At 49.0% G+C, this 25,695-nt stretch overlaps 1 protein-coding gene across 8 annotated transcripts in view; it reads left to right on the forward strand.

Moving 5' to 3' along the window:
- CELF2 (CUGBP Elav-like family member 2) overlaps positions 1–25,695 on the forward strand; it is a 317,950-nt gene that overhangs the window by 268,571 nt on the left and 23,684 nt on the right. For all 8 annotated transcript variants that reach the window (XM_036264792.1, XM_036264782.1, XM_036264801.1 and 5 more), the window contains one exon: positions 6,220–6,354. In XM_036264792.1, the coding sequence (XP_036120685.1) occupies positions 6,220–6,354 (135 nt within the window). The remainder of the gene's footprint in view (positions 1–6,219; positions 6,355–25,695) is intronic.

Consider the following 25,695-nt stretch of genomic DNA (forward strand, 5'->3'; position numbering starts at 1 on the left):
GAAACTTGGGTCTGAGCTTGGGCTCAGTCTGGATTTTTCCTGAAAAAGAAGGAATAAGGGAAAAGTAGCTTTTTGGACATTAATTTCCTTATAACAAAAGAGGACCGTGTTAGAAAAACAAGGGTGGTATGTTACAGTTTGGTTTTTAACAGAGCTCCTTGAAATTACCGTGCCGTCTATCCGCACAGCGAGCCCAGGACAAAACCACCCCTTTGTTACATCACAGTCAAGAGAACTGAAGCATGAACTGGTTAAATGAGTAATGTGGGACCACAGCACCAGCAAGGGGAATAATATGCACTAGGATACAGAATTCCCAAGTTTATCACACAACTCTAAGAGGTAGAGACTGTTAGTATCCCATTGTACAGGTGAGGCAGCTGAGGCTTAGAGCTTAGTTAAGAAAATGTGTCCAGAGTTACCGAGCTAGTAAGTGGCCAGTCCAAATTTCACATCCAACCTGATCCTGAACCCTGAGCTCTCTGTTGGCCACGGCTTGGGAAGCAGTGCTTAGTGTCTCAGAAATGCAGGTATGTTTGCACCTGCGCAGGCTGCAGTGCCGCCTACACAAAGGGCTTGCAGGGCAAGTAACAAACCAGGCCAAGCTGCAGATAAATAATGCAGAGAGCCCCAACTCTGCTCAAAAAGAAGCAATTCAGAGACAGGAACAGTGCCTCCCTTCATCCTGGACATTTCAAGTGTATAAGAGAGGTTTGCTTTTGTTGGAGGAATTCGTTTTCTAGGGTGAGGAATTGTTACTAGGAAATTTCAGAGATTATGAAGCAGTGGCCAAAGAAGAGTATCTTTTGCTACACAAGAGAAAACTTTCACTTTACTTCTCATGTTCAGTAAAGCTGCTAGTAATTCCCTGTCAGAACATCTAGTCTGCGTGTTAAAGGTAACAATAAAATTATAGAGTGCAAATATTTGCTTCTAACAACAACAACACGGTGATGCTTTCTTGGATGTGAGATCCATTCCCAGAAGGGACTGTTTAGAATATCTGTGATGAGTGGAAAGAGGGGAGGTATTTAAAAAAACTGCATTGGAGGCTGGGAACCTGGCCTTGGAGACCCTCCCGAGGTGTGAGGTGTGCATCCTGGACCCACACAGATCCCCGTTCTTCCCAAGGCAGGTCTCCCACCCTCGCATCACAGACACTTCCTGCGAATGTGCTAATGGGCCTTATGAGAACGTTTTATAACCACCCATCTGTCACTCTCCAACAGACCTGATTGGCAAGCACTTGTAACAACTGACATCTGTTCTCGCTTATTGATATGCAGATTTATGGTAATTGCTATGAACAATAAGACACAAAATTACCTAAGGTGAACATTAAATTAAATTTTCATGCCCTTCTCCTTAAAAATTTTTTTTTTAAATCTTAAGTTTGGAGTAGGCACATTGCACATCTGTTTTCTACATCATTACTTCCGCTTGGAGAAGGACCTTCTTTTCCCAAGTAATGAATGAAACATGGAATCCCTGTATTCTCAACGTTTCCTTTCTTTCTTTCTTTTTTCCTGCCATCTTGATCTTGGCACACTATTGGATTTCCTAACATTTATGTAAATGTTTTGCATTTCTAGTCACCCAGATTTTCATCCTGTTTTGAGGGGTGCCCCTCCAAGCAGAGTTCTTCGTGAGGTTCAAAGGGGTGGTTTTCTTCTTGGAAAAGAGCCGTCAGCCAAACCAGAGCCAGCTCTCCCCGGGAAGCCGCTCTCCGCTCTCGCCTGCGGCCCCGGCCCCTCTGGAGGCCCCTCTGGATTGTCGCGTGGGCGCAGCCGGGGAGCGGGACCCCCAGGAGGCACCCGTGAGCCGAGCCCGGCCGAGGAAAGGACAGGGTGCGCTCAGACACTCCCAGAGAAAAAGGCGAAAAGAACCAGAAGTGTGAGTTTGAAGGGCGTAGAAGCAGAAACCCCCTATTAACGGCCTGTGGGGCCCCCCTGTTGGCCCAGCGCGGAGTTTGAGGAAACAGCCCGCATTCAAGCGGGAGCCGCGGGCTGCACCGGCCGATGTCTGAGAAGACGGCGATGCCGCCGCCTGGGTGGCCGCGAAGTCTGGTGCGGCCAAGGAGGTCGAGAAAGACGCTGCGAGCGGTCCGCACCGGCTCCCCAGGCTGCTTCCTGATTTTCTGGGCTCAGCGTGGCCCCCAGCCTCCTTCCTAAGTGGGATGTCCACACTATGGATGAGGACTCCCTGGTTGTGGGAGGCAGGAAGAGCCAAAACCTCACCTACCCAGGACACGTGCTGTTGGCAGGGCGGGTTCTGTTTTATTCCCACTTTGCAGCAGAGGAGCCTGAGGCACAGATAGTCCTTCACGGGTGCGGGGCGGGGAGGTGGGCGGGGCCCAGGCTGAAGCCCAGGAGTCTGGGGTGGAGGGTGCTGCACTTTTCCCGAACTACAGACCACCAGCTGCCTCCAGTAAATGGCAGTGTTGTCACATTGTCTCCAGGAGAGAAGGCTGTGTATTCCAGGTCCTGGGAACACAGGACAGGGTGAAGAAGAGATGCCTCTGCCTTGAGAAATGTAGAAACCTGGGGGTTAGGGCTGCTCATGGGGTCTCCACCCAGAATAGGTGGCAAGGAAGCTGCCATGTCCACCTTGAGTACCCTGACCACTTCTGTCTGGGAATGAGTGGGGAAGGGGCACCGCGAACCCTGCCCAGGTCAGCCCACGAGGACTGTGAAGGGACTAGGAAGGACGGGTGTGACCCTCCACGGGGACGCACCTCCCCCCAGTGCTTCAGCTGCCCAGTGCCTTCCTGGGCTCGGTCTCATCCTGTCAAGCTAAACACTAGTGAGGAGTTTGAGTCTGGACCTCTTTCTAGAAACTGATGATGTAGGATTATCCCCCAGTTCCTGGCTTTTCCCTGCTCCGTATACAGCAGCCTCTGGGGGCAGACTGTTTTCTGCTTAATTCTCAGTGCAGTGCGCAGGGTCTGGCCCACTGTGGCCACTCAGTCATGTGCAGATGGATAGACAGATGTATGGGTGGATGGATAGACAGACAGATACGTAGATGGCCAGGCAAACACAGGTCCTACTCTCTGCTGGTTCTCACCATCTAATCCTCCCCCTCTTCCTTTTCACTCATCATCTCTGCTTCTTTCCGCCCATATTTCGTTCCTTCTCACGTGATTGTTGAACAGAGTGCCCCCCACCCCCAGTGTCCTGTTCCAGAGCCAAAGTCGCTCTCCATGGCCTTTCTAGCTGGAGCAGGGAACGACCGGACGGGGTGGCACTCTCGGGTGGTGAAGCATGCCAGGGGAAGCGCAGAGGAGGCACCCAGAGGGCATGCAAGGCCTCGGGCCGGTTCCGAGCGGAGAGGGCGGGGGGCAGAGAACCTGAGAACTGCTGGCCGGGCTCCAGGACCTATAATGAATATTGAATCAATGCTTAATGTGTTGTGTATACTAAAGAGCTGACAAAACACAGAGGAAATTAAAATCTTGGTTGGGTCTATGGACAGCACTCTTTAGAGCAATTTATGAAGATTTCATATTGTTTGTTACTCTGTCCATTCATCCTACATGGAGTCACCCATCACCTGCTATGTAGACAGCAGTGCATGTGTGTGCGTGCATGCGTGTGTGTGTGTACGTGTGTGAGGTAGACTTGATAACAAATAAGACATCTTTGTCCTCAAGGAACTTAGTGTCTAATTATAAAAGTAAGAAATACGGAAAAGTAGCATCCAAGTGGGATATGATGAATGAATGACTCCAGAGTTAGAAATAAGATCAGGGAGCTTGCAGGTAACACACAGGAGTTCACACATGTTGAGGTGGGGCAGGAGTGCTGCCCCAGACCTGGGAGGTTCTGCTGCCTCTGACCTGAGTCTCTGACCTCGGTGTGTAGGCCAAGCTCCTTCCAGCCCTGGAGCTCTGCCCTTGGGGCACCACAGCTCCTACGGGGTGGGCAGAGGAGCTGTCCCCGGCAAGGGCCCTGGGCCGAGGAGAGTGGCTCTGCGTACCATTAATCGAGGCCAGATGTGCATTGTGGATTTTAATTTTAGTGCTAAACCCTCCTCTGGCCCACACAGCCAGCTGTGGGTAATGCAGCCAGGTCATCTGGTTTCTGTCATTAAAACATTAGAGGGAACATTCATCACTAGAGGGCCAGGAGGGGACAGATGAGTCACTACACCCATCCCTCACTCCTGCCCGCACTCTTGTCACACTCGAGTGTGAAGTGGGTTCACGCAGCTTTCAGGAGCGGGTCCCTCACTGGGGCCAGGTGGGTGTGCACCGAAGCCGAAGCCGGGCTGCTCCTGGATTTCCCCCGTCCCGTTCCCCTTGCGTGAGCCTGGGAAGGAACACAGTGCTTTCCCGCTCCCGCCCTCATAAATCTCGCCCTGAGGAGCTTTGCTCCCAGCTGCCTTGGGAAAGCAGGGTCCTACTCACAGGATTCTCCGCGCTGTGTCCTGCCTCTGAGAATCCCCAGGAACTAAGTGGGTTTTGGAAAACAGGTGTTTGGCTTTCACCCTAAGCCAGCAGAGCTGGACATCTGGAAGAAGGTAGAATATCATTTTGAGCAAGATGAGAACTCATTTTACAGCAAAGGCATCAGGAACTCTTCTGAGTAGAAATAAATCCTGATTAAGGGGTCAGGACAGAGGAGCAGGGGGAGCCCGGCAGGCGCTCTGAGGTGCACTTAGGCTGAGGGCTCCCCAGCTGTGGCTGGAGGCCTTCGCAGGTAGGTTGCTAGAACATTCTCTCACCCCTCAAACCACTCCCCTTCCCCAGCACACATGGAAGCTGTCATTAGGCCAGTCTCTCCAGAGCAGATTTAATTTGCTCAATAGATGTTTATTGAGTGCGGTATTTGAGACTTGGAAAGAGGTAAAATTAAGCTGATTACTTAACTCCAGTATCTTTCTGTAGAAAATTCCTCTATATAAGGAGAGAACCACTGTTTCCTGCTTCTTGAGTGTACATTAGTGCAAAGTGAATCGTGGAGAAAGACTTTGAATGTTCAGAGAACCTTCTAATTGAACAGTAGAAGTAGAGAGAAGAGCCTGGCCGGTGTGGCTCAGTGGTTGAGCGTAGACCCATGGACCAAGAGGTCACCAATTTGATTGCTGGTCAGGGCACATGCCCAGGTTGTGGGCCTGATCCCCAGTGGGGGCATGCAGGAGGGGGCCAATCAGTGTTTCTCTTTCTCTCCCCCCCTCTTCCTTCCTCTCTAAAATCAATAAAGAAAAAATTCTTTTTAAAGAAATAGAGATACTGAAAGTGTTTATGGCATGGACACCGGCCAACCGAGCGCACACCAGGCGCGGCACCTCCCCGTGACAGACCACCCCCCAGAACTCCCAGCTGATCCCACCCTGTGTTCTTGCAAAGTTTCATTTCTCTCCGCTGGTTTTCCTCAATTTTCACTACCCACAGATTCATTCTAGTTAAAAGTAGCCCCTCCTTAAAATACAAATACCTTTAAAATGCAAATACAGATATTTTAAAAGTAAAAATACAAGCCAATGCCATTTTTATTTATTCTTTGAGTCATCAAATATTTTTGAAGTTTCTACTATGGATACATTTTAGAGTAGTTCACATTTACAATAAGTCTGGAGAGAGGAGCTAAGTGACAATAATAAGAATACGGTCACTATCATTGGCTACTTATGTCGTGCCAGTCACTGTGCTAAGTGATTTGCATTCACAATCTTATTTAATCTGCACAACAACCCTTTGAGATAAGATACAGTTACTATTGCCACTCACTAATCAAGAAACAGAGAGGTTAAGTAACTTGCCCAGAATCACACAGCAAGTAAAGTGGTGGAGCCAGGAAGCCCTTATCAGTTCAATTTCAGAACAAGAGCTTTTCCCCAGTAAGTTATCATTTCCTAATACCTTCAACCTGCAGCTATCAAGTTTAGAGACAGGATTGACCCCTGAGCCCTTCCTCCCTGTGCAAGCCCAGACCTCACCATTCCTTGACAGCTCTGTGGTGGAAGGCCCTGCCGTGGCCAGTCCACACAGAGCAGTCTCAATTTGACTTTTCTGATGACCTCTCCAGCCCTGAGCTGATGCAGCTGGAAAGGGTACCTAGGTTAGGAGAGGCAGCACCATAACTCTGCTGAGAGGGTAGGGGACACATGAGCCACCAAGGCATGCATCGCAGGGCCCATTGCCCAGGGCCTCTGCCTCCATCGTCTGTCCGGGAAAGTGGGTCTATTGCTAAAGGTGCCTTTCTCTTTCTCTCACAGGCATGAATGCTTTGCAGTTACAGAATCTGGCCACGCTGGCGGCGGCTGCAGCCGCGGCCCAGACCTCAGCCACCACCACCAATGCAAACCCTCTGTCCACCACGAGCAGCGCCCTGGGAGCCCTCACCAGCCCCGGTAAGGATGCGGAAAGAAGGGTACCCAGGTCTGCACGCACCCGGGTGCCGCGCGCAGGGTAGACGTGTCCGGACAGAGCCAGGGGACTTGGCTGGGCATCAGCATTAACTTGTTTCTTTAAAGAACCAAACTTTCAATGTGTGTCTGTTTTATTTTCCAATGGAAATAAGTTTTCTATGAGGGAATCCACCATGCTAGTGGTTCTCATGCATTCATTTTCTTTCAAAAATGTGTTGGCCACTCAGTCCTCGTTAGGGCTTCACTGTTTTGGAAAGCCTCAATCCCTCAGGCTTTTTCTCCTATCTTTTATTGATTGATTTGTTTGTTTGTTTGTTTGTTTGTTTGTTTTTAGCAATTTATGAATTCTCTGTTAAATCTCAAAACCCCTATTCATTGCAATGTTACATTTCACACCGGCACCATTCTTCACGTTTAACTTTAAAGTCCAGTCTAGCGGGACCATCTCTGTTGTTTGTTTATGGTCATGTTCTGGGTTGTGTCATTTAAAGTCTTTCCTCAGACATTTTCTTGCCTTATTCAAAAGCAGATGCCATTTTTCTTTCATACAAGCCAGGCATAATGTGGTTGCTTGGATACCGTGATTTGTTAAGAAATGTTTCGCTGGCTTTTCTTCTTCTCTGCATTTTCTAGACCTTGATAAATGATCTCACCTCCTCCTCTCGCCTGGAGGAGTTGGCCTGGACAATCTCCAAGCTTTCTCTGACTTTGAAAAAAACCTCATGACCCTCTATCGGCTGTGCCCGAAAGATTAGCTAAGTGTTGAAAAAAACTTTTATGTGATAGCGCAGGGTTTTCTTCCAGAAAAGCAGAAATTGAAAGTACAGGCAGCTTCCTTAAGGCTTCTGACATCAGAGAGCAAGGAGCCCCCGGCAGGTTCAAAGGCAATAGCCCTCGGTATGTTTATAAAACAGCGCGTCAGATACATTCCCTCCGGGTACAGTTTGGAGGGAGACGTGTAGGAGGAGCTGGGGATGTATCCTCAATGTGCTCTGGTCTCACAGCTACAGCTTGTAGAGCACTGGCTTTATCCTCTAAAGTGTCTCCAAAAACGTGCCATGACTCCTTGTGGGCCTCGTGCGTACAACAAATGGTATTCCTGGAAAACAACTGTCCACTTTGTCCCCCCATGAATTAACTTATAGCTCTAATGTTATTTAAATAAATCCTGTCGTGCCCTGGCCGGTTTGGCTTAGCGGTTACAGCGTCGGCCCATGGACCAGAGAGGCTGGGGTTCAGTTCCCACTAAGGGCACGTACCTCAGTTGCAGTATGTCCCCGGCCCCGGTTGGGGTCGTGCAGGTGGCAGCCACTTGATGTATCTCTCTCACATCGATGTTTCTCTCTCTCTCTTTCTCCCTCTCTCCCTCCTGCTCTATCTGAAGATAAATGCAAAAATGTCCTCTGGTGAAGATAAAGAAACAATAAAATAAAATAAATCCTGTAGTGACCCTTTTTAAGAAATACACATTTTTTACTGTAAATCCCTTTCTTATAAAAAATAATAGTGATTTTTCTTAACAAATTTATGAAAATTAACCTCTCTGACATATCTGCTATATAAATCGGATTGGAAGGTATTTTCTCGAATAAGAATTTTGATCTCCCCTATGAAGACTATGAAATGGTTACATTAAAACCTCACACATTTCATTGTATCTTTAGTCAGAAGCTGATATTTTAAACTATATTTTATTTGGAGAGAAGAGAACTAAAAGTCACTCAGAATCCGAACACTTTGGTTCATATGAAAATGAAGAGGATTTGCTCTTTTTATTTTAAAGAGAAAGCAGTGACAGCTTTATTTTGTCAAAAGTAAATTTTTCTGATTTTTCCAAAAGGATGGCCTTCACCATCCATCCCTTTTATTGAAAATAACCAGCAGGCACTGAGCATATCATTGGTAACAAGGCAGAAAAAATAATACTTTTTTTCTTATGAAAACTCTCTTCCTCGTACGGCCAGGAGCCATCTAGCCCACAGTTTGGAACATCAGCCCTTAAATTTACCTTTGATGTATTATTGTAGCTACATTAAAATTATTCTGCCATTTTGACAGTCCGGTTAAGGCTATACGGCCTGCTGGTTGCTTCCTGAGGGTTCATTTGACTGTATTAAAATATATTCTTCTGTCATGCTACTTGTGCTGGGATGTGCCTTGGTTCCAGGGACTCGAATTTGATATTCGAACATTTTTAATTCTTCTTTAAAAGAGGACTTGTTGATTTAAGAAGCCAAGTACAAAAGTGGGTGTGAGCTGATCCGCGTGGAACTGTGACTGATGGTGCGTTCTAAGTGCTGGTACCGTGTCAGGCGCTGCCCTGGGAGCTGGGGACACCGCAGTGAACAGAAGGGACAGCCTTCCCGTCCGCCAGGGAAACCAGACAAGAGCAAACCAGGGTGTGCCCTGGACGTGGTGGACAAGCGCTGTGCAGAGAGACCAGGCAGTAAGGTGGAGAGAGTAGAGAGGTTGGAGGAGGCTTTCTTTCTCCGACAGGCGGACATTGGAGCGGGAACCTGAATAAAGAGGAGGAAGCCATGTCGAAATGTAGGGAAAGGGCACTGGGCAGAGGACAGAGCAGGTGTAAAGGCTGCCAGGCAGGGAGGAGCTTGGCATGATCACAAACTAGCAAGGAAGCCGTGGTGCTGAGCAGGGTGAGGGGTGAGGTCCGCATCCGTGGTCCCCAACATTCCCTCCAGTGTGGTCAGGAGCTTGAATGTGCATAACCTTCTCAAAACACAGTGTCCTTAGCCCAGGAAGATGGCCCACGTATTTAAGGAACTTGAAACATATTTGACTGTTTTCAGTTTTTCCCTGGGGCCTTAATGAAAGGTACCGTGTGTCCTGAGATGTATTCCCTCCCTCCCTCTCTCCTTAGGACCCACCACCCACAAGGTGTCCTTCCCTTTGCTCCTAAAGCTGCGCCGGCCCCTCCGCAGACTCCCCAGGCCTGGCCGAGGCCAGTTGAGAGAGGCTTCCCCTTCTCTGCTGAGGAACGCTTTGCATAATAGCTGAGAGTATTTCATTAAAATCCTGAAGTGCAGTCACAGAAACGATTTAAATCTACATTTCAATTATTTTTCTTAAGTGTAACTAAAAAATCTGGCGTTTAAGTGAAAGTAAATTATTTGTCTAATTTCCATCAGGGACTCTTTCAAAGTCATAGAAAGCGTGGTTAGTAGAATTCATGACTCTCCATTTCATCAGAACAATTTCCTGGGGGGGGGGGGGGGGATAAAAATAGCAGTTCCCAAGGCCAATGCTTTTGCCTATTATTTTTTTTAAATAATAAAGAGCTGGGCTTCTGATTGTTCCATTAAGAACCCCGTCAGAAAGTGCAGTACACCTCTCCTGCACGGGCCTTGGTTTAACCCTGTTTTTAAAATATCTCTTACACTTCAGACAAATCTATCTAGAAAGAAAAAGGGACAATTCAATCCCCTAAACGATTAATTCTTTTAATAACTGTAAATTTATTATTTCAGTTTTGCATACCCAGGAACAGTCTCCCTACAGCATTATTATAAATGATTTTAAACCGTCTATGCTTTAAAACATGAAAGATTAAGCTTTAATTTTTGTTTTAAAAAAATCCCCTTAGGCAATAAATAGGTTCCTTTGTCTCATGGCCTTGAAATAAAAATTAAAATGGTCTAAATTGCCCATGGTTAGAATAAGTGTCTCATGCAATTATCAGATGGTAGTGAATAAAATTAGAAATTAAATCATGAAAGAATAAAAATCAGGTAAATGCGTATTATACCTTTTATAAGTTTCTCCCACGTTTTTTGAAGCCTAATTTAATCGTGTTTCTGGTCTCTTATTTTGATATGATAATTTTTTCTTTGTTTACTTCAGTCTCCTATTTAGTTAATTAATTCTTGGGTCATTTCTTCTTACCCAATTTTGAACCTTTTTTGAGGAACGTGTCTCTGTATTGGTATAAAGAGACCTATTGTCTCTGGGCACGCCGCTAGTTCTTGAAAGGTATGTGTGCCCTCCACCCCGCTTAGAGATGCGTTGTTTAGCTTGGTAATTTTGAGAGCTTAGGAGAGAGAGTTGTTATTACCACGTATGAACATTTCTTTGGCATTTTCTGTCTGATATACAGTATTGCGTTCCTATACCACATTATTCCACTGACCTTCTATTTCCTTTTTTTTTTTTTTTTTTAAGAAAAAGGTGTTTTAAAACTCCCCAAATGCTTGTGTAAGTGCACTCAATCAAATGCTCCCTTCACAATAATAGATCACTTCTTTCGGTAGAATAAAGCACTTTGAAATGCTAAGGAAGCATTTTTCCATTCCCATCATTGACTTTTCAAACAGTTTTCTCTTGAAATGCTAGGCAGTATTTCTTTCCTTCCTCATCTTCCAGGTGTTCCCTGCCTGGAGAAGGCTGTGACAGGCACCGCGTGGCAGGGCGGTGGAGCGGCCTCCAGGGCTGTCCCAGGGGAACAGAGGCTGCAGGTGTTCTCCTGTGGCTGGGCCTCCCCGCACTCCTCACCCGGGAAGGGCCGGGAGTGCTCACCTCCAGCCACACACCTGTGTCCCCAGGTCAGGGGTGGAGAAAAGCAGCCGGCCGGATGGCTGGATGAGCAGCAGGGCACACGAAGTTACCCCAGACCTTCCCGTTTCCCAGAGGCCCCGCCCCCCTTGCTGTGCCTGAGCAGGGTGCCATCGAGAGCTGGCACCCTGTGAAGAGATGGGGCCATAGGCTGACCTAACCTGTTTTCAAGTCCTCTGCTTTGTGCAGGCCAAGTACATAATCTATTTCTAACAAACACTTAACTGATTCTGAGCCTGAGCCAAATGTAGACTCCTTTGCAAGCAGCTGTGTGAGGAGCTCCGGTGGACAGAAGTGTGGAGCGGGGAGGTGGTCTGCCCTGCCCGCTACCACAGGACTTCATGCTTGCACTGACACACTTCACGCACTCCCACTGTGGTAGTCGTTTGAGCACCTGCCTTGACTCTCGCCATCTAGAGAGGAGGTTCTTTCAAACCAGGAACAGTATGTTTAATTCAGTTAGCAACAGTAGCAAAGAAGATGCTCTAAGACAAATGTGGAACTTTTATTCATTCTAGTCCAGGGCGAATCTCTGAGCAGGAACCCTGGTTAGTCGTGGTGACCCCACCTTCTGCAGGGTCAGTGACCCACCTGAGCACCCCTGATGGGTCCTGGGGAATCTAAAAATAGCCACACCTCACAAGTGAAGATTCAGGTCTGACCGGTTTCTGAAGAATGAATCAATAGTAATTTACATTAGAACAAAGTCATATAGAGCAGTTTTTGTATTCCAATCATTTTAGGAAGATTGACTTTCAAAATGTTCAGGTGTCATGATGTGGAATAAGGAAGAGTCTCACATTAAATAAAGGCATTTTATTTTCAAAAGAATCCTTTACTTTGAAAGCTCATCCCCAGAGAGCACTCCTTGGTTAGGTGAGCATCCCTGACCACCCGGTCCGCAGGGCACCTACCTATTTAACTTTTCAGGGTATGTGCTACATAGTATGTACTTCAGCATTTTATTAATTTGGGGACGTTACTCTGAACCTCCCATTTTTCTCCTTAGGCCCATCTTGTTTCAATGCTTATTATCAAGGGAAAGAAGTAGATCTCAAAACCGTCTCTTGCTTCACTAGCTAGATGGTTCAGTGTTTCAGCCAGGCCGTCTTTAAAACTAGCCAGTTATTTGTGGGGTCAAGTCAGTTACACCCCGACAGCTGCCGAAGGAGAACTGCACCCACTCTGAAAGCTCAGCTTGTTTGTTTGAGGTTTCCACATGTTAAGTTCTTGACATTAGGGGGCTCACTTTATTTTCATCAGTGTTACTGGAGGTTTGACATTGTGAGTGTTCCATAAATAAAATGTCACTAATAGTGATGATAATTTCCTAATGAATTTTTATTCATTAAACAATATCTGTTGAGCATCTGCTACCTGTTCTAAGACATTAAAAACATATCAGAGGACGAAGCCAACAAAAATCCCTGTCCTTGTGTAGATATTATATATACATATATTTTGGTATGTGCCCCTAGTGGGAACTGAACCCGGGACTCTCTGGTCCGCAGGCCGATGCTCCAACCGCTGAGCCAAACCAGCCAGGGCTAGATTATAGTTTTTTTAAAGCATTATTTTACTAAATTCACACTGGAGTAAAATTATTTGGTTAGCCTTTAAGCTCAAATGATAACTTCTTCACCCTTTGAAAACACTTTTCATAACCAGTATTTTTGTGTGCTTTATGTTAAAATGTTGTGAGTTAGACCAAGGTGGGGAGAGGAGAGAACCTCCTTTCTCCCTTTTTTTCTTCTTCTGTAAACTGTACCATTTTCTTCACGTTTAATACAGCAAGGAGCTCTGGGAGTAGTATTAGCCATTAGGGTGGATTTGGTAAATCACAAAACCGGGGAAAATGAGATGTGTAGTTGGTACTATGCTCTGTGTCTTCTCAAGAGGAGCATTTTGTGAAAATCAAATATTTCAAAAGTTCAAGGCATTTAAAACATTTTTTTAAAAAAAGCAATTGGCAGTGGTCTGCCTTTCTAGTAAATGTTTCTATATTTGGTAGTGATCATCCTGCTTCTAGGTTTAAAAAAACAAAAACAAACGAATACCCCCCAACCAGAGGAGTTCTGACAGCCCCTTCACAGGCTGGGCGTTTTGATGTGGACTTACTTTTAAATTTCACTTGTCATCAAGAAAATGAAAAGTCTCTTGGTCCAAATAGAAAAGCAGCTGATTCTTTGATTCATTCCGGTGCCCTGACCCACCAGCGGGTCCCCGCCTCCAGCCATCAGAACAACTCAGAGAGGTGGCTGGGCAGCCCCCACTGTCCATGAGATGCCCTGACCTAGCATCTCTTAATAGACCTGAACTCCCTGCAGCTCAGGGAAGCTGGGGGGAGAGGTCCCCGGTCCCTCACTTCCTGCAGAGCCCGCACCCGGATTATGCGAGCCCCTGAGCACAGCTGGTTGCCCACATTCCACGGGTGGGGGGGTGGGACAGATCCCTGCCATGGGTTCAGAGGGCCGCCACTCACTCTGTGTCTTGTTCTTGCTTTGCTTTGGGTGCACTTTTACTGTTTTTAGATACTGGCTCTCGTTCTTCACGTGCACGCCTCGGGTGGCCCCGGAGTCTGCGCTGTGCCCAGTGTCAGTGATTCACTGTAAATATCGCCCGCAGCCTCCGACATCGTGTGGCGGGAGCTCGGGGGGGTGTGTTCTGCACAACACAACCACTCCGTGTTTTCCCACTGAATCATCTGTGACGCTGTCTGATCTAACCGGTTGTCACTGCTCGCGCTGTACAAAGCATGTGTTCATTGCTTACGTGTGTTTTGGATGAGAAAGGCAACAAAACTTTATTCTAGTCACAACTCCCCAGAGCAGTGGTTCTCAACTTCCTGATGCTGCGACCCTTTCGTACAGTTCCTCGTGTTGGGGCAACCCCCAGCCGTAAATTATTTTCATTGCTACTTCATAAGTGTAATTTTGCTACTGTTATGTCTTAGGCGACCCCTGTGAAAGGGTCGTTCGACCCCCAAAGGGGTCGCGACCCACAGGGTGAGAACTGCTGCCCTAGAGCGTCATGATCCAAGGCCCACGTACGGAGACTCTCGAAAGCAGCCGAACAGAAATGTCTCGTTCGTTTGTGCTTTAATCCCAGGAATTGTTATAAACTCGATGCAGCGGCCACGTACAGACCGCAAGCAGAACGCACGGACCTGGGCAGTCCCGTTGGAGGGAACTGTCAGATGAAGTGCTGTTCCAGGAGAGATTGCATCTTCAGGAATTGGGGGACATTTTTAACAGAAGGGCTGACATCGGAGCCAAAATTTTAGGATAAGTAGGATTTTGAAAGGTAGAAATGGAATAGACGATAGCTAATGTGTCAAAGATGAAAAAATGCAGAAAAAGAACTTAGTTGGCAAATGGAAATGTATCTCATTTTTCACAAGGGTGAGATGTATGGACAAGAACAGCCATGGGAGGCCCTGAGAGCCACAATCGAGGAGCCGGGACTGTCTCTCGTGGGCATCCAAGAGCTACGTCAGGACTTGGAGCACGAGGCTGTCCGTGATGGGACCTGGGTACCGAGGATGTGGGGGGAACGAGGAAGGAGCTGAAGAAGACAGAGCACATACAGTCTGAGGCCCCAGAGTCACAGTGTTCCATGAGCAGAGAGAAGGGAGTCAGAGGGAAGGTCTGTGTGGAAGCCGATTTGGTTTTGCACGTGCTGAGCTTATGCACATGCACGCAGGCCTTTCATGTAAATGCATCCAACGGGCAGGTGGACACCGGTCCCTCAAGCTGATCACAGAGATTGGAGCTGAAGTGCATTGAGAATGAACTGCAGAGCTGAGGGAGGCTGAGTTCATCTTGGTGTGGGTGAGATTGTTGAGCTGGATTCGCCAAACAAGGCAGAGAAGGCGACTAGGTGTTCAGTCTGGCTGGTGAGCTGTTTGTGGAAGAGAAGGGAAGAACCGGCCGGTGGAAGGTAGCTGCCAAGTCGCCGTGTTGGAAACCGAGTCACAGAACTCGGAGCAGGATGTGCTGAAGGTGGTTCTGTTGTCCCTCCTCTTCTATAGTCCCCCCTCATCCGCAGTTTCACTTTCCACGGTTTCGATTACCCACAGTCAACGTCAGTCTGAACATATTAAATGGAAAATTCCAGAAATAATTCATAAATTTAAATTGCATGCCATTCTGAGAAGTGTGATGAAATTCCTCACTGCCCCGCCCCATCCTGCCAGGGACCCGAACCATCCCTTTTTTCCAGCGTCCCCACACTATAGAGGCTCCCACCTTCTCATCCCTCGGGGTCCATCTCAGTGATCAGATCGACGGCCCTGGGATCACGCGCTTGTGTTCAAGTCTCCCTTACTCAGCAATGGCCCCAAGCCCCAGAGCAGCGATGCTGGCCTTCGGATCTGCCAAAGACCAGCTATCCAGTGTGCGTGTGTAGGGAAGAAAACAGTGTGCACAGGGCTCGTTCTGACCACTGAGGGCCTTGGAAGGTCTCCCCAGCGCTGAGGGGGGAGCCTCTGTTTGAACGTATCAGTTAGGTAGTCCGTTCACCCTTCTGAGGGGCCAGCTGACTAACGTGGTGGAGTAGGTGTCACAGTTCTGGAGGTCATTAAGGAGACAAAAAGGATCTGAGACTAGAGGTGAGAATTACAGATTTATATATGGCATTTTCATGAAATTTAGTGATTTCTTTTTAGGTCTATGAAAGTAGCAGGGTCAATAGGAGAAGAAAGTTTAAGATGGAGAAAACGTAAACATGTCAAAGGTAAAGAGAAGAAGCCAGAACAAAAGAGAAAAGGAAGAGGCCAGCGAGAGAGGAAAACTGAGGGACTCAAGTCGGAAGGCGGGTGAGGGATGGAGTCAAACCCTCCTATGGAGCAGGGCCTTGTGGGCTCTGGCCGTGCAGTCTCCTGTGCTGGGAGGCTCTGCCTCAAGGTCCTGGCCAGCAGCCCCACCCTGCCTTCCCAGCTCCCCCACCACTGTGCACACATATTAACATATGTGACGGGTCGCACACCCACAGGGAATGCTGGGCCAGTGACGGTGTGGTCTTAGAAGAGGGGACACCTTTGCCTCTGAGGCATGAATGAGAATTTAGTTGGCAAATGGAAATGATGAGGATGTAAAGGATTTAGGACAGAAAGGTATTGACATCATATACAGTTCAAGACTTTAAGTATCTACAACCAAAAAAATTCATACCCAGGGAAGAGGTTTAAAAAATACTAAATCTAAAGAACACAATAGAGGAAGTACAATTTTATTTTCTTTCTAGAGGATGTGGACATCTTGACCAACAGCTGAAGGACTATGATTGGGAGCAAGTCAGACTATTTAGTTTTCTCAGTTGTGAAATGGAATCGCTGGCTTTTACTTTTCTTACTGAAATACTAAGGTTAATAAGTATATATAATATATACTGTTGCTTTTTTTTTTAATGACAACATTAAAGTATAATATAGGAGCCCGGCCTGCGTGGCTCAGTGGATTGAGCGTCGTCCCATGGACTGAGAGGTCCCGGTTCGATTCCCAGCGGGGCACATGCCCAGGTCGCGGGCTCAGTCCCCAATAGGGGGCGTGCAGGAGGCAGCTGATCAGTGTTTCGCTCTCACGTCCATGTTTCTGTCTCTCTTTCCCTTGTGCTCTCTAAATAATCAATAAAAACATTTTTTTAAATATGTAATATGGGAAAGATTTCACTATTTGTGAGCGATACAGCACTCGGCTCCCCTGGACAATGGAAACTACCTTAAAACGGGAATAAGAGCCAGTGACATTTTTCTCTGAATTTCTTGCCTTTGGCAAACAACCAACTCCCCACCTTCCCTAAGAGTATTCGAGTATGCATGCAGATCACTTCGGCCTTTTGGCTACAATCGATCGAGTGTGGAATGTGAGTGCAGAGAGTAGACCCTGTCCTTCTCTGTTGGTGGTGAACTTCCCACAATGGTGGGAAATTTGACTGGAGGGTATAGATCCGGCACACCCCTTACCAAAGATAAAATGGCACTATGAGGTTAAACTGAGTGAGATCACTTGGAGTCGGGCCCAGAAGCCCCAGGAGAGTTGTTGGTTCGATTTCAGGCAGTTCCTGGGTTTGCGCCCGGAGGCCGGCCGTGTGCAGGGGCAGCGGGCTGCCGAAGTGCACGCCGACTCAGCCTGAGCTTCAGGTCACGGCTTTTCCAGTCTAGAGCTTTGCAGGAAACCCCCTGACCCTTTGCCAACCTGGGCGTCATGCTCCCCCAGGGGAGCTCTGCCTCCTACAAAGGCATCTGTTACCCATCTGGGCAGACTGCCCCCTCCAGGCCCCCCGAAGGCCAGGATGCAGATGGGTTCCGGTGAAGCCCAACCACAGGCACTTGCCCCTCGGAAGTCTGTGCTCCTCACTGTCTGCAGAGTCCGGAGCCTGGTCCCTTCATCAGATTTCACTGCTGTTAAGGAATCGTTAGGATAATCTATCCAGGTGCCTCATCATGGTCCCCATGAGATGACTGCAGCTGCACCATGAGAGGCTCAAATGCGGGGACCCTGGGGAACGGAACTGGATCTCTGGAGTTTTCCACTTACATGTTCTCACCCTCATGGGGAAATCACTAACACTTTTCCAGTCTGTGTCCAGGACCATCTGTAAAAACAAACATCTGAGGTCAGCTCAGGGAAGGTTTTCACTTTCATTTATTTTGGTAAATTATAAGCGAAACCCCATTGGAAGAGAAAACAGATTTAATTTTTTTCTTTCCTTTGTTCCTTTCTTGTTAGATCCATATGTCCTGAGTTTCTGTAAACTGACTTTTTCAGACTTGTAGCCCAAATTACATCTTAATTCTTTAAGTGTCCGCCCTTTATGGGACTGGGGGGATTACTAAAAATAAGGCAAGTTACGGAGGTACCCAGGTTTAGTGACAACGAATAGTGTGTGTTTCTGTCTTGGAACATCAGTAGCGGGAGCGCCGGGAGCACGCGGGGGAGAGCGGACGTGTGCGCACGGCTGCGGCGTTCAGAGCAGGACGCTGCCCAGGACGCTGCCCAGGACGCTGCCCGGCCGCTTCGGGCGAGCTTCCCGCCTTCACACTGTTCACCCCACAGGACAGCGCCTGACGAGTGATTCAGCCCTGTCGGTTCGGCTCAGCGGTCGGAGCATCGGCCCGTGGACCAAAGAGCCGCGGGTTCGATTCCGGTCAAGGGCACGTACCTCAGTTTCAGGTTCGATCCCCGGCCCTGGTCGGGGTCGTGCCCAGAGGCAACCAGTCGATGTGTCCCTCCCACATCAGTGTTTCTCTCCCTCTTTCTCCCACTCTATCTGAAAAAAAGCAATGGAAAAATATCCTCAGGTGAAGATTTAAAAAAAAGAAGAAAAAAAAAAGGAATTCAGAGTCCAAACACTCTGTATTTCCTCTTGCCCGGGTTCTGGAGAACCGGCGATGGCCCGCCTGCCCCCTGCCGCGGCGCGTTGCTTCCTGGGCTCCTGGGGGCCGGGAGCGGGGAGGGGAGGGATGCAGCACGATGCTCACAGGGCGGAAGATGTGCCTGTCACAGCGTCAGGTAGCGAGACCAGAACACCTCAGCCCCTCTCGACAGCCTTCTCTAACACAGACAGCCCCCCTGCCATTATCCCTCTGCCTGCCCACCACCGCCCCTCCTCAAAAAAATCTTTCAGGGAGTAAGTGAACATGAGAGGTGTGGATGTGATGGGATAATTAGACCCCGTGGGAGAAGAGACACTGTATCTGTTACTGCCCTGCGGTTGTGATTAGCTAATAAGGATAGTGCCTGTGTCACTGCTTAATTATTCCACGTCCTCACAGCCTTCCCTGCCGGGCGGACCCCAGCTTCCAGGCCCGGGGTCCGGATGTCTGCTTGGTTGATGCAGTCTTCTGTGCTTACAACTATTTTATGTCCTGGACCACAAAGCCACTGTGTTTGCACCATGCAGCTGTGCTGGGGAAGTCTTCATGAAGGCACTGAAGGCAGATTCTGGCTGTCTCTGTTAACATTGTTTCATTGTTGCTGGAAAAGAAAACAGAAAACAAAAGACTCTTGCTGTCTAGGAAAAGAGGGAAGAGAGTTCATGTGAGGAAATGAATGCATTTGGTTCGGGGAAAGCACAGTCTTTCCTGGGCGGGACTCATGACCTGCAGTACAATCGCGAGCAGGCGGAAAGGGCCACGGGCGTGGAGAAGAGTGATTCACAGGGAGAAGTGGTCGGTGGGAAAGGCTGATACGCCCCTGAGGGCCATTTTCCTCCTTTCTTTGTGGATCTGGGAGGAACAGCCAAAGCGGGAACCTTGTTCATCGCCCCACCTTCTGCCTGGCGTTTACTCGGTGTGTCCCTGATTCCAATCGAAGGGAAAGGCAGAGCGAGGTCGTTAGGCTGGGTCTGAACCTGGCCCTGTGTGCTCCTGGTTCCTCCTGCAGAGCGACATCAGAGGACTGGGGTGTGTCTGCTGCCTTCCCGGTGACAAGGCAGCCACGGTTTCGTTCATGCTGCTTTTGAAAACATCCACACTCCTCTGGCACGTGAGCAAAAAGGAATGGCTGGAGGGGCCCTTCATTCAGCCACAGGCTCAGTTGGGTAGGGGCATCAGAGCCCTCCGCGAGGCCACGGGGTGGAACGGGTGGGTCTCCCCTCGTCCCGCTCGTTCAGGCCCACAGGTTGGCCTCGTCCTATGTGGAGTCTTCAGTAGAATTTTCGTCTATTCACTCAGCAGATATTGAGTGCCTACGATGGTTCAGTTACTCGTGTAGGTTATAGAAAATAAGACAGGCGGAACTCCTGCTCCTTAATGAGCTTGTCTCCTGGTGGGGTTTTCTTATATAAAAGATAGTGTCATAGCTTACTACCCTTAGAGAGTCTTTTACTCCTGATTTCCATGCTGCAAACGAAATTTTATCCCCAGCACTGGTGGAATTTGACGGCACTGCACTCAGACAGCCCTGAGACGAGTGGTTCTCAAGCTTTATTGAGCCAGACACACCAAGAGGGCTTGTTGAAATCAGATCCCTGGGTCCCACCATCAGAGATTTTGGTTCAGCAGGTCTGAGGTTACCTCCAGGTGATTCTGCTGCAGGCAGTCCTAGGCTCTTAACTCTTTAAAAAGTGACCTCTCTCCGTTAAATGCACATATGGTTACTGTGCCCCAGTGTGCTCCCTGCCTCCAGCAGACAGCACCTCAGCCTCTTCGGCCATGGGTCAGAGGAGAGGGGTTCACACTGCGAGGACTGCCTTTCTCTTGGTGATCTTTTTCCCTGTGATTCATTCAGGGTTCGGGTTGGGTGTGTTCAGTGGGGCGGCTGCTGTGTGCGTGCCTGGGAAAGGAGAAGGTAGAAGTCAGGTTATTAGTGAGCTTGCTCAAGCCTGTGTTAGGTCTGCAATCTCGAAACAGACCTGGTGTTTTCCCATGGCTCCGTTATGCGGTGGGCAGTGGAAATCAGAACCCTCACGAAAGTTCAGCCTTGGACCCGTGGAATTGTGCCTTCTTGCAGCCCTTGTTTCCCCTGCCAGGAGAGGCAGCTGGCGTGCGTTTGGCACAGGTAGAAACAGTGAGACCTGCTCAGAAGTGAGTTTGCTGGGCCTCTGAGTCTATCAAGCATGACCTCGGGCCTTCCGAAACCCGCCGACAGTGGCCACCAGAGGCCTCAGCTTTGGCATTTCATAAACAGGGAGGGCATGCTCCTAGGGTGGTAGGGCTCACTTTGGAAGAATTCTAACCCACGGACACTCCCCGGGACTGACTGCCTCCTGACACCTGTCACCCACTGATCCTCACGCTCTGGTCTGCTGAGCTGCAGAGAGGATCTTTCTGATGCCAAGTCCTAAGACGGTCTCTCCCCTCTGTCTTCTCTCTAGGCTTTCTGTACCTTTTCATCAGCTGTTTCTCTCCCACTCAACTTGACATTCAGGCCTGGACACTCTCCAAAGTATGCACACAGACTAGGTTTCCTGGCGGTCAGACTAACCGGAAAGGCAGCGGGTGTGGTCGCCATCCATGCAGTTGCCTCGCCGGGGGGAAGATGCTGAACCTTCAAGTGTTGGGGAAAGAATAATGTCTCCTTTTGAGGACAGAATAACCAAATTCTCATCCTTCAGATAGCGACCCAGCAAATGTTTATCAACTGTCTAATGTATCAGACATCAGTCCCACCTCATTTGATTATTTGAGTATCACGGCACTTCTCAGAGCTGAGGCACAGCATTCCAATTTGGCAGGTGATTACTAACCTCAGCTAAGTCGAGCCCGGGGTTGTACAAATGAAAGGGACAGGGCCAGAAAATGTGGGGTGTCTGAGACTGCACATTCATTGCTTCCGTCAGGAAATCTCCACAGTAGCCGCAAGGTATGTGCCAGGTGCAAATAGGAGTTTAAGTTCAATACCTGCATGGTGTTCATCTTTGGAGCCAGACAGCGGGGTTAGGTCGCGGCTGCACCACTTACAGCTGGGGGCCTTCCACACCCCACCTCACAGGGGGGTGATAAATGGGTAAATGAGCTAATGCTGATACAGTCCTTAAAACAATGACTAGCATGTGGTGAGCACTCAATGAATGTGAGCCACCCTCATTATTAGCTTTATTCTTGGCACAGGTGAATTGGAGAACATGTTAGTTTTCAATTACTACTGTGAAATAGTACCACAAATTCAGTGGCTTGAAACAACACATTTATTATATTACAGTTCTCTAGGTCAGAAGCCCAGCATACTCACTGGGCTCAAAGCAAGGAATCAGCAAGGTACATTCTTCTCTGGAGGCTCCAGGGGAGAATCCATGTCCTTTTTCAACTTCTAAAGGCCACTGACTTCCCTTGACGCGCAGCCCCTTTGCCCATCGTCAGAGCCGGCAGTGACCGGCCAGACTTCTCACACCGCCGTGTCTCTGGTTCTCTTTCCCCTCCCTCTCCCACTGACTCGGACCCTGTGATGACACTGGCCCTCCCAACGGGTCCAGGTAATTTCCCGTCTCGGCTGAACAGCAACTCTGACTTCCTCTTGGTCACACAGCCTAACATAGGTTCCAGAAGTTGGGACTCCGGCGTCTTTGTGGAACGGAACCATTATTCTGCCTGCCACAGAGAACATAGAAGTAATTCTCACCTGCCTCTCAAACAGGGCCCTGAGGTCCCGCGTAAACTTCATCTCCCTACCCAGCAATGCAGAAGTGGGGACAGAAAGGACCAGAACAGGAAGGCCTTTGTCAAGCGCCCGTGGGTGTCTTGGGTTTCAGTTCAGTGGCCCGGCCCCGCCTCTCCAGCCAGAGTCCTCACTCGGCCTCCCACAGGAAACCAGGGCTGCAAGGGGCTGGGCGGCTGGGCAGTGAGCACCCACACGGCACAGAGAAACGTTTTCCTGAGAGGTGGCGCTCATGGCCGGGTCTCTGGGAAGCTGAGAAAAAAAGAACAAGCATCTATCTCTGGCACAAGTAAACTTAAAAAGAAAATAAAACTTTTTAAAAATTTAGGTTAGATTAGGTTTGCTTGTTACTTGGGTTGATTTATTCGCCCTGGCTGGTTTGGCTCAGCGGTTACAGCATCAGTCCGCAGACCAGAGTCCCAGGTTCAATTCCAGTCAAAGGCACGTACCTCGGTTGTGGTTCAATCCCTGGCCCTGGTCAGGGTCGTGTGGGAGGCAACCAGTCGATGTGTCTCTCTCACATCAATGTTTCTCTCTCTCTCCCCTTCCCTCCCTCCCTCCCACTCTGTCTGAAAATCAGTAGAAAAATATCCTTGGCTGAGGATTTAAAAACAAAGTTTTCTTCAGCGCCCCGGCACACACTGTTGTCCACGTGGATGGCGGCTCGGTGTGGCCACCTCTTCACAGCCACTGCACTGCGCCCCGGCGAACCCTCCTGCCGAGGCTCCAAGGCGGGGTGACTCCGTGTCTGGATCACAGGTTTCCTGGGAGGATCCAACCTGACATGAACATGTGTGAAAGCTGTAGAGTCCTTTGTTATTCTTGATGGGGATTTAGGAAGAGAAACAAGTATCTGGGCTGCGTGGGCAGGTCCGACTCTCAGCTGTGTTCTGTCAGATGCGGTTATTCCCAGGGCCTTGTAGCGCTATTTCCTTTGCGTTGCTTTGCTGCTTTTTGTCTTTTCCTTCCTCCCCCCCCCCCTCCTTTCTTTCCTCCTTGCATCGCAAGGGGCCCAGTGACCTGGGCACTCTGTCTGTGACCTGCAGTTTTGACCTGGGCCCAGAAACTCTCCTAGATATATTGTTCATCCAAGACTCCACTTAGAGTCTTTCCAACAGTGAAGTGACCTGGTCAAAGGAGCAGAGATTCTGCAACCAGGTCAGAGTTGACTCATCCGCAACCGTCCCTCTTACCACCAACTGCCCTGTCTACACCCCGCGTCCCCACGAGCACTTTTTTCTCCTCCATAAAAAGGCACAGAACTGTGTTGCCATGTGAGGTAATACAAACATGGCTTTTGTCCATCACATGACCGTTTTATTTCCTGGTGAGCCAGCTGGTCACAACATCTTTGGGCTGGTTGGGAGTTTTAACAACCATTGGTTAAACGGGCACAAAACGGGACATACGGCGAATGACATCTGCCACTGCGTGCGCAGGGAGAGGCGGGCCTGGCGACCCCCACCGGCGTCTCTCTGCAGAGAGCCCCTTCCTCCCACGGAAAGAGGTGCTGTGGGCGGTTACGATCCAACATTTATTTACCACCCTTCTCCCGAAGTGTCCCTTCGGCATTCTGTAAGCAGTTTAATTGAGAAAGCAAAGGATTCCGTTCTCACTGGAGACTGAAGGGAATTCTAGGTGGGCAGAATGCAGTTACCCAAGGCAGCCTCTTGCCAGCCTGCCGACACAGGAATGGGGAAGTGGGTGTGTTGGTGGCATTTAATTTGTCTCTGTTTTGTCTAGGGTCTCCTTCTCTGCGGTGCGTCTGCTGAATATTTAGTTTTGAAGTATCTGATTGAGATTGGCTGTGTGACAAATGCAAGTTTTTCTTTTGCTTTAAATAGACTATTTGTTAGAAATCAAAGGTTTTGAAAAGCAGCTAGATATGCAATCAAGACATCTTTCCCAACTTAGCCTCCAAGCGGGGCAGGTGTTCGGAGTGCCCCCCAGAGGTATGGAGCACATGGCATCTTCCCACTGAGTTCCTTTTGCTCAGTCTCGTGCTTGATTCCTCTCCTTCCTGTTCTTCTCCCTGTCCCCATCCTTCTGTGGGGAGGTCAGAAAACTGTGTTCTGTCTCGTTCACTACAGCCAGTCTCCCTGGGTTCTTAAATAAATAGAAAACCAAGGTGTAGAGACCTCTAGTCTGCATACTATTTATTATCGGTCCCCAAATGGGCCCAGGGAGTGACTCAGCCTCATCCACCTTTCCCATGGCCCCTAAGCCCAGGCTTCCTCCGGGCTCCTAAGCTGCGTCTACTAGGAGTTCTCTCTCCAGCTCACTGTTCGCCGTCCAAATTGCCTTCTCCGCGCACATACGGAGTCTGACGGGAACCCCTCTCTCCCTCAGACCCGTCTGAGACTTGAAGGATGTGAAAAGTCACCCATGACGCATGAAATCAGCCAGTTCTAATGTTGTCCAGCTCCTTTTCCCGCCTGACTCTCAGTGAGACTAGCCAGGACCAGGTGACTGACGAGTGCTTCCCGCTGCTTTGATTTCTCTGGATGAGGGCGGCAGGCAGGCGCGCTGGGCTAGCCGTGCCCGCCATGGCCGGGGAGGAAGAGGGGCCTCAGAGCTTGGCATGTGGGCTCCCCTCTAGAATTTCATGGGACACAGAACAGGGTCATTCAACAGAAACACCACCAGTGGTTGTGGAGTCATCAATAATTGAAAGTGTTCAGACCGAAAGTGGTGACAATTGTGAATTTATTGTTGTTTTATGAAATATAGGCTGTATAGGCTCAGTTCAGTCTGTACCCAATAACTGATGACCTAAAAATCCCCAAATGGTGCCACATTCTACACCAAGTTCATTACATAGCTTACCTTCCTTAATCCTCACAGCCTTTTAAGTTGGGTGCTTTTTCCCCTCCATTTAAAAATGAAGGAACAGAAGCCTGTGGAGAGGAGGAAACACTTTGAGCCCAATGCACTCACTTTCATGTACAACCTGTTTGCCTCCAGCTTTGTTTTCAGAAGAGGGTAATGAGATTGTAATGTGGTGTTACTTATTTAGCTATCGCCTCATTTTTCGGCATTGCTGGGGCCAGGCGAGGGCACCTTTTCCTGTCCTCGGGATGCCCGTGCTGACCACCCTCATGATCCTTCTCCGGCCACCACAGATTAGATGGAGGGTGACCCACCCAAGGGGTGGCACAGAGGATTGGAGGCTGAGGTCTGAAATTTGAAACTGCAGAGACTAAGGTAAAGAGACCCCGTCAAGCATTTTGTCTCTGGCAACCACATCGGACACTCCATGGCATCGTCATGATGGCAGGCCACCGCAGAACTTTTGGGAATGTGTGGTGACCCTTCTTGATGACTCCTGAGGTCATTGCTCTCAGTGCTTTGGCACCCATTCATCTCCATCGTTGGTGCGAATGGCGGCTGATCCTGGGGGCCTTTCTGATCATGACAGCAGCTCCCACATGTTTACTAGCCAAGTGCTGGACTGTCCTGATCCAGTCCTCCCCCCGGTTCACTCCCCTCCACACCCCGTCCTAGTTTGCTTCAGACTCACTTCCTGTGCCGTGAGGGATCGTCTCACCGGCTCACCCTGCTCCTGCCCACGCCCTTCCCCTCTCAGATCGGAATGAAGAGTCTGAGGCAGGTAAGGAAGAATAGAGCCCTGCACCAAACAAGGGCTTCTGAGAGTCACTGT

This window comes from Molossus molossus, unplaced genomic scaffold (genome assembly GCF_014108415.1).
Source record: "Molossus molossus isolate mMolMol1 unplaced genomic scaffold, mMolMol1.p scaffold_m16_p_1, whole genome shotgun sequence".
Taxonomy (NCBI): domain Eukaryota; kingdom Metazoa; phylum Chordata; class Mammalia; order Chiroptera; family Molossidae; genus Molossus; species Molossus molossus.